The sequence below is a fragment of the Plectropomus leopardus genome, unplaced genomic scaffold, assembly GCF_026936395.1.
Source record: "Plectropomus leopardus strain MGB_pleo_1.0 unplaced genomic scaffold, ASM2693639v1 Contig26, whole genome shotgun sequence".
Lineage (NCBI taxonomy): Eukaryota > Metazoa > Chordata > Actinopteri > Perciformes > Serranidae > Plectropomus > Plectropomus leopardus.
The window spans coordinates 2,957-16,835 of record NW_028274700.1 but is presented as its reverse complement, the minus strand read 5'-3'; the positions used below and the strand labels follow the sequence as shown (position 1 = coordinate 16,835).

The following is a 13,879-nucleotide window of genomic DNA, read 5'->3' as shown; positions in this document are numbered from 1 at the left end:
GATGTCATAAACACTAAACATTCGCACACGCACACTTAGAAAGTAACTATGGTGTAAGATAGCTGTCAAAAAGATGTGTCCATAATTAATCATTCTTATTTGTAATTTTAACTATTTCTATGTCAAAAGTTGACATACAGAAAATTCTGCTGTCATATACGTGAGTCTGTGAAATTGGGTTCAAGTCTGGATTGTTTTTATATGAGTATGAGTATAAAATCTGTGAGTGTAGTCTTATGAATACAACTCACGTTGACACTACTATGAAGTCTTCACTGTGAGCACAAATCCAAGTTTACGGGTACGAATCCAAAAGTGCTGAAATGACGTCACTGAGGTCAGTCAGGTCGCAGGAAGAGTAATCAATATGCGATTCCTCCAACTGCGCATGTGCATGCCCCAGAGGCAAACATGGAGGGCAACAGCGTACCAAGTAGTAGCAGCTCCGGAGAAACATCACAGAACGTGCATTGCATAGAAATTATTTATTTCATAAAATTGAATCATTATGTATAATATACATTTCTTGGAGTCATAAACGTATTGCTTTAACTTGCAAGCTAAAGACATTTAAATGCTGATAATGCTATCTTAGTGCTATTGTTACTGGGATTAGAAGTTGGCCAGCGCTAGTTAGTTAGCACTAACTAACCTGACTGTGACCTCACTGATGTCAGATTTTACACTCATACTCATATAAAAACAATCCAAACTACAAACCCAATTTCACAGACTCATGTATATGACAGCAGAATTTTGTGTAAAACAACTTTTTTGACATAGAAATTGTTAAAATTACATATAAGAATCATTTATTATGGACACATCTTTTTGACAGCTATGTTACACCATATAAACTGTATACTTTACTCTCACTTTCTTGCCCTGGAAATCAAATTGAATCAGGACCTTGGGAACTGAAAACGAATTGATTTGGGAAATCAGTGGTGACACCCAGCCCAAGTATTTTTATATTCTTACACTGCTCAACAAAATCAATAATCTATAATCAATATTTCTTTTTTTTAAAAAAATAATCATTGGACTATCATTATACCCTTTTAATAAAATGTATTTATTGTTGTTTGTTATGATCTTTCAATGTGTAACATGTTATTTTTGATAATCCATTGTTTCTGGTTGCATAATCCACTGTCCACACATCTCGACATCAACAAAACAATTTGCAGGGTAATTATTCCTGACCTCAGCAGGGCTGTGCCATGCTGCACTCATTGCTGCTCTGTGAAATGTTGTGGCAGTTTTCACTATGAAGCCCACTCCTCCTCTCTTCCTCTTGAGTAGCAGGACGCTAGTTCAGCCGGTGTCCATTCTTGTCCATCTTTTCGTCAATGTTTGCTGGCATTTATATTTGAAAACCTTGATCTGATTAGCTAACAGTTGGCTAAATATAAGTCTGCAGGAGGAATTTAATGACTGACCGATTTCATCATTCTGATGATCACCTTCACCCACATGGCACCGCCGTCCAGCACCAACCCCAAAAGCTTCACCAAGATTGCAAAATAGACATATGAGCCTAAATTTAACACAAATTTAGCGAAATTGATATTGAGGCAGCTGGAAGTGTCATGACATGTGAATTAGTTTCCAAAAATTGGTATCAGAGTTATATTCATGACCAATGTAACTACTTTAACCACTGTTTTCTCCCAAAATTGTGCATACCTTCCGTAGTTCACAACTTAACAAAACGCTTAATGTAAAAGCTAAATCAACATGAGCTACCTGTTTCTTACATAGGTCACCGCTACTAAAACTGCTATTCTCCATTTTCTATTCTCAAAGCATTTTAATTTTTCTAATATTCTGAATTACCCCTAAGTGCATGTTTTACTGTATGCACTAATGATGAATTGCAGCCCTGTAGCACTGCTTATACCTGGGATTTCGCTGTTTTGTAGGAAAACCTTTGCTGCTAGGAGCCGACAATCAGGACGAGTGCAGCAGTGCAGTAAATGACAGTCAACAGACTGAGCATCACACAGCTGAGGCTGACAGACCAACCAATCAGAGTACCAGGAGCTGCAGCTCAGGTGGTGTGGTGAGAGACTCAGTGGTAATCTATGATGACGTCCCTGCTGAGAGCATACAGCACCCAGTTGAAGGTGTGTTTCCTAACCACTTACAGCTTCACTGTTTATTTTCATAACACACATTCACACCAGAGTGCTCACTTTGTAACTTGACCACCACATTTTGTCCATGCAGCACCTAACATGGTGAACTACGCAGTGTTAATAGACTGACTAAAACAAAAGAGGTTAAAGGGACACAGTTATTAACTGTGTTATATGATAGTACACAGTAAGTGTTGTTCATCTGTTGGCTTCTTGGTACAGATGTTGATGACATCTATGAGGACATCCAGAGACCTGATCACCATGGGTCCAACGACTGGAGCTCTAGTGAGTTTGAGAGTTATGATGAGCTGTCTGACAGTGAGACTTTTCCCACAGCCTGCAGCAATAGCAAGGTAACTCACTTACACATTTTTTTCAATGTGAATAATTAGATGACGAATTGTCGTATCATAATATTGTAATGGACCCCCCCCAGGCAACCTCCCCCAACTGCTCCAGTACTCGGCCTGGTCCCGCCCACTGGCTGTCCAACTTAGGACAACAGCCTTTTTCTGCTGTGGGCTGTAAATCCAGACCATCTCTCCAACTGAAAAGTTCCTCCCTTGTGTCCTTACATCATAGTTCCGTTTTTGCCTCCTGCAAGCGGACTGCTGCTATTCCTCGGGTGAACATGCTGGCTGACTAAAGTCGATCCTGAAGCCTCCTGGCGTACTAAGGGCCATGAGGGGTGTCGTGGAAATCTAATGGCCAACTAAATGCCAACTAAATTCTCACCTTAGCATGAGGAGGGCAGACAGTACAGTTTCTCCAAACAGTACAGGAGAAACCCCATACAATCTTTCTGTAATATGAGGCCAGCCCTAAGAAGTTCTTCAGCTCCTTCTGACTGATAGGGGTGGGCCAGTCGTGCCAACTGCTAGGTGATGTGTGCCACCATGTTTATTTATGAGATCATACAGACGCAGACCTTTGATAACTTTTCATCACCAAGGGGTTGAGAATGGACACACCAATTCTAAAGTCGATTGGATGAATCCTGTAGGTCATGATGGCCAAAGTACAAGGCCTGAAATCGTCAAATATCAGCACAAAAATGGTTTTCAAAATGGCTGACTTCCTGTTGGGTTTGGAGGGTGGGTCCAAGAGACTTTTGGTGCATCTGGGCATGATACATACGTGTGCCAAATTTCTATTTGTAGATAAAACCAGCCATTGGGGATATACGTTAGGGGCGCTCTGGAGCCATTTAGCCACATCTGTTTGTGAAACCACATAAATACAAAATTTTGTGCCAGGCCAGTGGAGCATACCAACTTCCATGAGTTTTTGAGCATGTTCAGACCTCCAAAAATGCGATTCTTAGGAGAGAAAAATAATTATAATTAAAGCTGCATGCAGCGATGAATGGACCCTTGCACCCACACACAAGTCAAGGCTACTGTAGGGACTCTGAGTTATGCAATCAGTCATTTTAATCGACCCTCCAAGATACCAAGTGACGCCCTTTGTGAGGATTTTGCAGACCACTTCAGAAGTAAAATCAATGACATCAGATCGAGTCTTTTACCGCATCAGATTTTAAGTGTTTACTCACCGAATCATTGATTTTACCGGAGGAAACACTGGAGAGCTTTGCCCTGGTAGATGCGAGGACACTTGGTCGAGTTTTCTCCCAAGTAAAGCCCACAACCTGCCTCTTAGACCCAATTCCCACTCCATTTTTTAAAACGTTTCATGCATTCTTTGAGGAACAATTGTTATACATGGTGAATTGCTCTCTTCAGACGGGTGTCTTCCCCACCTCCTTTAAAGCGGCGGTGGTGAAACCCCTTCTGAAGAAGAGCAATTTAGATCTAACATTTTTAATAATTATCGGCCTGTATCGAACTTACCATTCCTAAGTAAAATCTTGGAAAAACTTGTGTTTAACCAAGTAAATGACTTTTTAACCACAAATAACATTTTAGAGAGGTGTCAGTCTGGTTTTAGGATGAATCACAGTACCGAGACGGCCCTTGTAAAGATTTTAAATGACATCAGGCTCAACTTAGATAACCATAAACTCACTGTCTTGGTACTACTGGATCTAACCGCCGCCTTCGATACAGTAGACCATCACATTTTATTAAATAGACTGAGGAACCTGGTCGGCCTCTCTGGTACTGTTCTGAACTGGTTTCACTCCTACCTCACAGATCGACACTTCTTTGTAAGTATGGATACATGTTCCTCAGGAATCCATGAGATAAAGTGTGGGGTTCCCCAAGGGTCAATTTTAGGCCCAACTCTTTTAATCTGTACATGCTTCCCTTGGGGACGTCATCAGGAGTCACGGCATCAGCTTTCATAGTTATGCTGACGATACTCAACTGTACATCGCTGTGTCTCCTGATGACACAGGGCCTATTGATGCCCTTTTTAACTGCATTTCAGACATAAATTCATGGATGGCAGCAAATTTCCTACAGCTCAACCAGGACAAAACAGAGGTTTTAGTCAGCGGTCCTGAAGGCCAGAAAGAGAGACTTTTACCAAAGTTACAGGCTTTTAGAACATCACAATCTGTAACAAATCTGGGTGTGATTTTTGACTCTGAGCTTACTTTTATCCCACACATCAAAAACACAACAAAATTGGTTTTATCATCTAAAGAACATAGCCAGAGTCCGCCCGTTTCTCTCTCAGGCCAGCACGGAGGTACTGATGCATGCTTTTATCTCTTGTCGTCTAGATTATTGTAATGCCCTGCTCTCTGGTCTTCCCAAAAAGAGCATTTCCAATTTACAACTATTGCAGAACTCGGCCGCACGAGTGCTGACGAGGACCAGAGGCGGGAGCATATTACACGGTTTTAAAATCGCTTCATTGGCTCCAGTGCGTTTCAGGATTGATTTTAAGGTTCTTTTACTTGTTTTTAAGTGTCTCAAAGGTCTTGGGCCTTCTTACTTAACTGAGCTGCTTTTACCTTATCAACCCTCTCGGACCCTGAGGTCATCCGGCACTGGCCTTTTAACCATTCCACAAGTTAGCTCTAAAAGAAATGGGGAGGCGGCTTTCAGTTACTATGGCCCCCGTCTGTGGAACAGCCTCCCGGAGAACCTCAGGATCACAGACAGTGTTGAGGTTTTTAAAAAGAGGCTCAAGACCCATCTTTTCAATCAGGCTTTTAACTAACTAACTAACTATTTATTTATTTATTCTACTTTTTTTTAAATTTTTTTATTTTATCTTATCCCACTGTTTTAGTCTCCCATTTATTTATTTATCTAATTATTAGCGGTTATAACCTTTAAACTATTTTACTGTGCACTTGTATTCTTTGTCTTATTTTACTGTTTCAGTCCCTTACGTTCTTAGCTTTTATGTTCTTTACCTTATTTTATTGTGTTAGTTTTTAGCTCCAGTGTTTCCTCATCGGGGGCCTACCGGACTGGGAGTGGTCTCTGGTCCACCATTGGGGGTGCTGTACCGTGGACTGTTTCGGCCCGGGTGGCTAGAGGGCTCGGCATCTTGGTGCGGGCACTCCTGTCCGCCCGGGTTGGGATGGTCTCTGTGGCGGCGCCCCAGCGGTGCTGGACCGTGACCTCTCTCAGTGAGGTTGGCCCCCAAAGGTAGCTTCTCCCTCGCCTCAGGTCTCAGTGCCTAGCCATGTCTCTTTAGTAGCAATTGGTGTGTGTTGGTGTATGTGTGCGTGTGTGTGGGTGGTAAGGGTGGATGTTCGGGTGCCTTTGCGAATATGTGTGGGAATATCAACATGATTGTGTGTGTGTTGTTGCGTACGTTTATGTGGGGGTGGGAGGGTCAGGCTGTCTGTATTTTTCTTGATTTTCATTGATGTTTGTCATTTCTGTTATTGTTTTTAATCTCTGTGAGGCACTTTGTGTTACTCTTTGTATGAAAAGTGCCATACAAATAAAGATTTGATTTGATTGATTGATTTCAGTGAAACTTGGAAAAAGTATGTAGAGACTTTGGACCCTTGTGGGAGATATTTCACATGGTGAATTACTTTCTTTGGGCACACAAAACATGTGGCATCTTCGTCTATATCATTTGTCTGACAAAACATGTAAACTTCATGAAAATCAAAGGATAGTTGTGATACGAGGCATCCTTCCTGTTGACAGTAGATGGCTCAGTGGGTATCATATTAATGGACATGTTGATGTGTTAAGGGCTGCAGCCTAACCACAACTGCGAAATCTGCAGCCAATTGGTTGATGTAAAGTGAAGTTACAACAGTTTCCTTTTTGGTGGCCACCATTGGGTCTCCATGGCAACAGTGTTCATGGAAAACCTTTACTTAAGAGGGAGGCATCATTAAGGTCTTAAAGGTTTTGTCCCCAGACTTGAAGTCAATTGTATACAATCTGTAGGAGCATTCCATCAAAGAAGAAAGCATGTAATTTCCATGACATTTCATGTTGCCAGTAGGGGGTGCTAAAAGTAATTGTAATAGTTGTCATGTAGATGTGTTCAGGGCAAGACAGTTATCAGACGTGAAGTTTGGTGAAGACTGGACCATGTCCCTCAGAGTTATAAACTACATCCTGGTTAATGGTGAGAAATGGAAATAACAACCACACAATGTGACAAAAACTCACAAATGTAATAACTTTTGATGTCACAGGCCTTCTGAGAGGTTTTTTAAAATTTTGAAGTCAACCGGGTGAAATCTGTAGGAGAAGATCATAAAACTGCAAGCCCTGAAAATGACCAAAAATACGCCAAAATTGCACATTTAATTCAAAATTGCCGACTTCCTGTTGGGTTTAGAGTATGGGTCCAAGAGGCTTTTTTGTAGGTCTTGGGCTGTTAGGCATGCCTTTCAAGTTTTATTGCTCTAGGTTAAATGTATTGCAGGGGCTGCTTTGTTGAAATCTGTAGGAGTGCTACAAAGACATTTTGGCACATCAGTGCAAAAGAAATCATATCAAACATCACATTATAGGACCTCTGATGTGTGTGCTAAGTTTGGTAAGTTTTGGTGCATGCCTTGCCTCTCAAAAAGTGCTTCCAGTTTTATGGCGAATAATGCGTAACTTTGGCAACAGCTTTTGATGAAAACTGAAAAGTGTAATTTCTGTGCATCATGAAGGTCTTTACAGTATTCTAATTGGATATGAGGTCAATTAAGTTAACCTGCTACAGGGAAAAAAATCAGTCAAAGAGTAAAAAAAAGTAACTTCCTGCTACCAATAGTTGGCGCTATGAGTAAGATTCAAAATTGCACTGCAGATGTCTTCAGGCCTGGACTCTGATCAAATCTGTGAAATTTTGTAAAGATCTGACCATCTGGGGCAAAGTTACAACAGTTTTGATGTCATGTCGAACATCGAAATTGTCCACTCAACTTCAGTAACACCAGTATTATCACTTAAAATTGTCATTTAGATGTGTTCAGGGTGGGACTTATCAAATGTGAAGTTTGGGTCATATTGGACTATTCAGCAGGTAATCTGATGAAAGCTCTAGGACAAGTTTTAAAAATTACGACCCCTGATAATTGCCAAAATTACACCAAAATTACAATTTCAAATTAAAATGGCCAACTCCTGCTGATTTTACAGTATGTCCCCAAAAGACTTTTTTGTTTATGGCGAAGAATGCGGCAGAACGGCAACAGCGTTTGATGAAATCAAAGACATCACCAACTTTAGGAAATACTGGTGTCTAGATTGAAGTCAATCAGATGAAATCTGTAGGACAAGTGTTTAATGAAACACACTAAAATTACAAAAAATATGAAAATTAAAATTAAAATGGCGCACTTCCTGTTTGATTTAGGGCATGGCTCTTTTTTGTCGGTCTTGGGCTTTTGAACAAGTTTCTCAAGTTTCTTAACTCTAGTTTAAATGGTCTGCTGGGGTGCTTTGTTGAATTTTTCTAGGGGTGCTCAAGAGCCATTTTTGCAAATCATTTAAAACAAATCCTATCAGATATCACAATTTAGAATTTCTGATGGATCTAGACACATTTGGTGCATTTTGTGCATGCCTTGCCCCTCAAAAAGTGCTTTCTGTATTATGGCGAATAGTGTGTTACCATGGCAACAGCATATGATAAAAGTCCAAAGTTTTTTCTGTGTATCATGAAAGTCTGTGTAGTATGATGATAAAATTTGAGGTTGCTCAGGTTAACCCACTACAGGGGAAACATTAATGTGTAAAAAAAGTAACTTCCTGTTACCACTAGGAGGCGCTATAACTGTGATTCAAAATTGCAATGCAAGTGTCTTCAGGCCTGGATTCCCATCAAATGTGTGAAATTTTGTTACGATATGACCATCTGAAGTCAAGTTATGACAGTTTGTGATGTCATGCCAGAACATTGCAATGCGCCATGGCGTCACGGGAAACCCTGTTCAACAAAAACAGACAATATTTGTTTTACATAATCACCAAAATCTTAATGATTTTTTTTACACAGTTTTGAGATCAGTCAAGTGAACCTGCTGGACCTCTTAGTGTAAAACTTTGTCTTTCCTACGTCAATATGTGGCGCTCTCAGTAATGATGAAAATTGTGATATATATATGTGTTCAGGGCAGGACTGTCATTAAGCATGTGAAGGTTGGGGCATTTTGGATTATGTACAATAGATTTAAAACTACTTCCTGTTTGGTGATGAAACATGTAACTTCTTGGCCCCATAACTTCCACACCGTTACACAAAAATGACAGTCTGTTGAAATCTGTAGGACTATTGTTTCAAATTCCAACACCATGAAATCGCAAAAATGACAATTCAAATCAAAATGGCAGACTCCTGCTGGGTTTAGAGTATGGCTCCAAGAGTATTTTTTGTTTGTCTTAGGATGTACTTTATACCTCCAAATTTTTAAACCTCTGCATCAAATGGTTTGCCGGGGCTGGCATTTAGGGGGCGCTACTGAGCTCACCTGACACCTACACGAGACCTATAAAATACAAAAATTTTCACCAGTCCTGATAAGCATGAGTTTTCAAGTATGATAAAGCCCTCAAAAAATTGATTCATTCTCCAAAATAATAATAAGAAGAATAAAAAGCAGATCAATTACAAAAGGGTCCTCACACTGGTCAGTGCTTGGGCCCCAATAATCCCTACAGTTTCAATAGGGCCTCACCCTTCGGTGCTGGGGCCCTAATTAAAGCTGCAAGCAGCGATGAACGGGCCCTCGCACCCTATAAAACTAGGGGTATCTGCCGTGACTCCAACTGCCCCAATCTTTAATTGTAGTGAAAGTCAGAAAATGCATGCAGAAAGTTTGGACCACTGAGTGACATATTTAACACGGTGTAGTACTTCCTAAAACCACGAGGTGGCGCTTGAGACAACACAAAATTTAAGTCATCCTGGTCTACATCATTTGTAGACCAATGTAAATTGCATGTAAATCAAAGGATGATATTGTTACAGAAGATGATATTGTTACTGAAGTTACAGAAGCTTCCTGTTTGGTGGCGAATACTGCATTGCCACGGCAATGTCATTCATTGAAAACATATGATCTTCACAAGGAGGCATCATGAAGGTCTTACTTTTGTTACCAAGTTTGAGTTGAATGTGGTCAGCCTGTAAGAGGATGCAACTAAAAATATGAATCATTTAAATTCCTGTTTCCAGTAGGTGGTGGTATGCCGATAAGTCAAGTGAGCCATGCAGATGTGTTCAACTCTGTACTTTTATCAAGCATGAGAAGTTTTCGGCAGCTCTGATGATGTTTGGCTGAGATAGAACAACGTGCTGTTTCATGGCGAAACATCAAAGGTGGAAACCAAGTCATGCCCAAATTGTGTGAAAAAAAATCACAAATTGAATAACTTTTGATGTCCCATGATCTTTCATTTCAGTGAAAGTCTGATCAAGCAAGCCGAGAGTTTCAATCTTTCAGTTAGACATTCCATTTGGGTTTATACTTCCTGTGGCCACTAGGTAGTGCTGGAGACCTCACAAAATGTATGTCATCTTGGTCTACATCATGTGTAGACCAAACCATGTAAATGTCCTGTCAAATCAATCCGTCAAAGTATAGTTGTGTTAAGAGGCTTACTTCCTTTTGCCAGTTGGTGGCGCTGTGATTATCATACTTAATTGACCTGTTGATGTATTCAGGGCACCACCTGTAAAATGTTGGCCCATTCCATTGATGCAACGTGAACTTCCTGTTTGGCGGTGAAGAGCATGTTGCCATGGCAACGATGTCCATGAAAAAAGCTCTGAAATCACAAGGAGGCATTGTCAAGGTCTCAGCACTTTTATTACCAAGTTTGAGCTGAACATGGTCAACCTGTAAGGAGGTGCAAATTAAAATAAAAAACATATAACTCCCTGACTCCAGTAGGTGGCGCTGTGATGATTACTCAATTGAGCCATGCAGCTTTGTTTAGGCCGAGATTCTTATCAAGCATGAGAAGTATTGGGCAGATCGGATGATGTTTGGCTGAGTTACAACAACTTCCTGTTTCATGGCAAGCATCAAAATTAGAAACCAAGCCACGCCCACATAGCATTACGAAAACTAAAATTTTAAATCAGTTTTTATGTCACATGTCTTAATGGTTTCATTGACCACATTTGAAGTCAGTTTGGTGAAATCTGCAGGAGATATACATCGAAAAAGAACACGTGATTTTCATGCCATTTCCTGTTGCCAGTAGGTGGCCCTATAAGAAATGGTAAGGGTTACCATGTAGATGTGTTCAAGATGGGACTGTCATCAAATGTGACGTTTGGTACAGATTGAGCCATGTCCCTCGGAGTTATTAACTATTTCCTGTTTACTTCCCGGTTCTTGGCGAGACATGGCAATGTTTGGCCTAATAACGGCCACACGGTGTGATGAAAACTCAGGATTTTAATAACTTTTGATGACCAAGTCCTTCTGAGAAGATGTTTTAATTTTGAAGTCAATCAGGTGAAATCTGTCGGACAAGATGTGAAAATGGCCAAAAACACGCCAAAATTGCAACTTCAAATCAAAATGGCTGACCTCCTGTGGGGTTTGCCGTATGGGTCCAAGAGACTTTTTTGTTCGTCTTGGGGTGCTACATGTGCCTACCAATCTTGGTTAATGTAGATGAAAGCAGAGGCGGGGGCTCTTTCACACAAATGTAATAGAGCCATTTCTTACAATTTGTGCCTGAGACCAGAGGATCAACGTCTTCACCAGACCCAATAAAGCTGCAAAGTTTAATGAGTTTTGAATGTGATAAAGCCCCCCAAAAGGCAATTCATTTATAGGAATAATAATAATAATGATAATTCCTTGCATTCCAAGAGGGTCCTCGCACCATTCAGTGCTTGGGCCCTAATAATAATAAGTGGGGGGATGGGCAGCGAAAACATAACAGTTAAAGTCCATTTCCAGGGTGACTTTGACCTTGCATTTGTTTCATTCTTGTTAATGCAATATCTGAAGATGGCTATGAGAGACTTCCTCAAATTTTGCACTAATATCCACTTGAACTCAAGAATGAACTGATGGTCAAAGGTCCAAGTCTTAGACAAAACAGGTTACAATGTAACCTGTTTTATGAGGTTACATTGTAACCTCATAAAACATGTTTTCAGAATTATTCAAGAACTATACTATATGCTCAAATTCTAAGTTCTCAAATTTGATAGCCAAGATGTCAAAGCTCAGCTGTGACATCATTATGTTCTCTGCAACCTGACTGTGAATTATTTCTGTAAATCTCTTGCTCTGTCAGCACTTCTGTATTCCGCTACGATCACCATTTGTTGGTGTACTGCTGCGCCGGACTTTCCCCACTCTGCCTGTGTTAGTGTTTTGAAAAGGATGAGTGTAATTTGAGGTTTTAGTATGCAAAAGTTATAAAGTTCATTGTAAGGAGTTTATCAGCTGGGTTAAATGTGCTGTTCTATGTAAGCTGGATGTTTTTTCATGAAAGTTCTGAAAGAGATATAATTTGTCTGAATGTAAGAGATTCATCAATGTAAGAGGTATGTGTCTTGTCTTGCAGTAAAGAACCGTAGGTTTGTATCAAACCCACAGCTGGTGTGGCAAGGACATAGCTTTTGAATATTGGGTGCCCCTGGAAATTTTTTAATGGACTCAAGTGAATCGTAGTTAGAACATTTGGTACATGCATACCAAGAAATCAGAAAAATTGTATATCAATCATGCCGTGTTACTAATTTGTGAAGAAAACTCTGTTTTCTCTCATGCCTTCATGAAGAACGGTGAACACTGAATTGATGAATGGTTGGGAACCATGTTCAACAACAGTAAATCATTGTCAGAACAGCTTAGCAAACTCTCACATAATTTTTGCTGGATAATCTAAGTCTCATTTATACAGTTGTATGCCTAGTACTTCCCAAACACAACCTTTAATCTTGAACACTGCGATTCTGTTCTGTTGTCTTGTGTGGGACTACCAGCTGCCTGCAAATGTACTGAGGCTGATGGAGCACTATGCTGTCACCAGGAGGGAGCTGGCTGTGCGTCTTAATACACCTTATATTGCCCACACCAGACAGAGCTGTGACACTAAGGTAGGACTCTGAAACCACTTTCTCCTGATGTTTCTCTCCTTCCTGTTTTTATAGATACAATAAATGTTTTAGGGAGAATTAAGCAAGCACCTTTTTAAAGTGCTTCACAAAAGACCATAAACAACATTAAGTCAATAAAACAAAGGCAATACAACAATAAAAACATGAGGTACAAAGGTAATTTTAAATAGATGTGTCTTAAATTGTTGTATAAAGGTTTCTATGGCAACTGTAGACTGTATACCAAGGGGAGGAAAGATCCACAGTTCTGGAGATGATTGGAAATGCACAACTAGACTGCAGGACAGCCTGAAGTCACTGGTCAGAACACCTAAGACACCTACTGGAGTGATAGGGATGGACAGGGTTACACATATAATCACATGCCTGGAATTGAAGTTCACTGTATGTGAATGAATACTAAACCTGTTGGAAAGCAATTGGGTAGATGTGTGTTGTCCTGCAGGATCTAGTTAAAGGAATTACCTGGAACACAGAAGACAAATTAAAATTAGGGAAAATGATGAAAAAATGGAAAAAAAAAAGAAGAAATTTGAATGAATTTTTACTGAAGATATCCGATTCGCCCGCAGTTATTGAGAAACACATTGATGTGCCAGAAACATGTGAAAATGGATTAATATGATGTAAAAGGTGTTTTATGGTCAATAACTGTCATACAGTGAGGATTATGAGCAGATTTTGACTTTACATGTCTTTTGCTGAAAAGGGCCTGTTACCAGCATTTCAGGGCTCTAAGCGCCGAAAGAGCATTTTGAGTGCATTTTTCATCAAAGTTGCCTCTTTTGCCCACAGTGACTGAGAAACACATCTCTATGCAAGAAACATGTGAAAATGGATTAATATGATAGAAAATATGTTTTTTGGTCAATAACTGTCATGCAGTGAGGATTATGAGCAGATTTTGACTTTACATGTCTTTTCTGAAAAAGCCTATTTCGATTCTCTTTCACTTTTTAATTGACAATAAAAAATAATGCATTTGGAAGGGTTTTTAGCAGCGCCAATTTACAATTGTTTCACTCTGATACGAAATTAGCAACAGAGAATTTTACATTTTCCCCACCCTGTAAAACACTTCTTAATAAATTAAATTCTTATAATTTAAAACAATCATTTGACCAAAAAATGTCTCATGGAAGTGTATAGGTTAAAATTTATATTTCAGTCTTACTTTGGCAGTATCTCATGAGAACCACTGGATGGAGACAGAGACCAGGACTTGAAAAAGTCCATCAAGTCAGGCTGAA

The 13,879-nt window shown here is 39.9% G+C and overlaps 1 protein-coding gene across 2 annotated transcripts in view; it reads left to right on the top strand.

Moving 5' to 3' along the window:
- LOC148185424 (uncharacterized) overlaps positions 1 to 13,495 on the top strand; it is a 38,139-nt gene extending 24,644 nt beyond the window's left edge. The window contains exons 5-7 of one of the 2 annotated variants that reach the window (XM_088074924.1): positions 1,926 to 2,129; positions 2,364 to 2,497; positions 12,495 to 13,495. In XM_088074924.1, the coding sequence (XP_087931050.1) occupies positions 1,926 to 2,129; positions 2,364 to 2,497; positions 12,495 to 12,620 (464 nt within the window). In that variant the 3' untranslated portion in view covers positions 12,621 to 13,495. Of the gene's footprint in view, positions 1 to 1,925; positions 2,130 to 2,363; positions 2,498 to 2,580; positions 3,186 to 12,494 lie in introns of those variants that run through there. The other variant, XM_088074923.1, reaches the window with a different exon arrangement.
- The last annotated feature ends 384 nt before the right edge of the window (positions 13,496 to 13,879 follow it).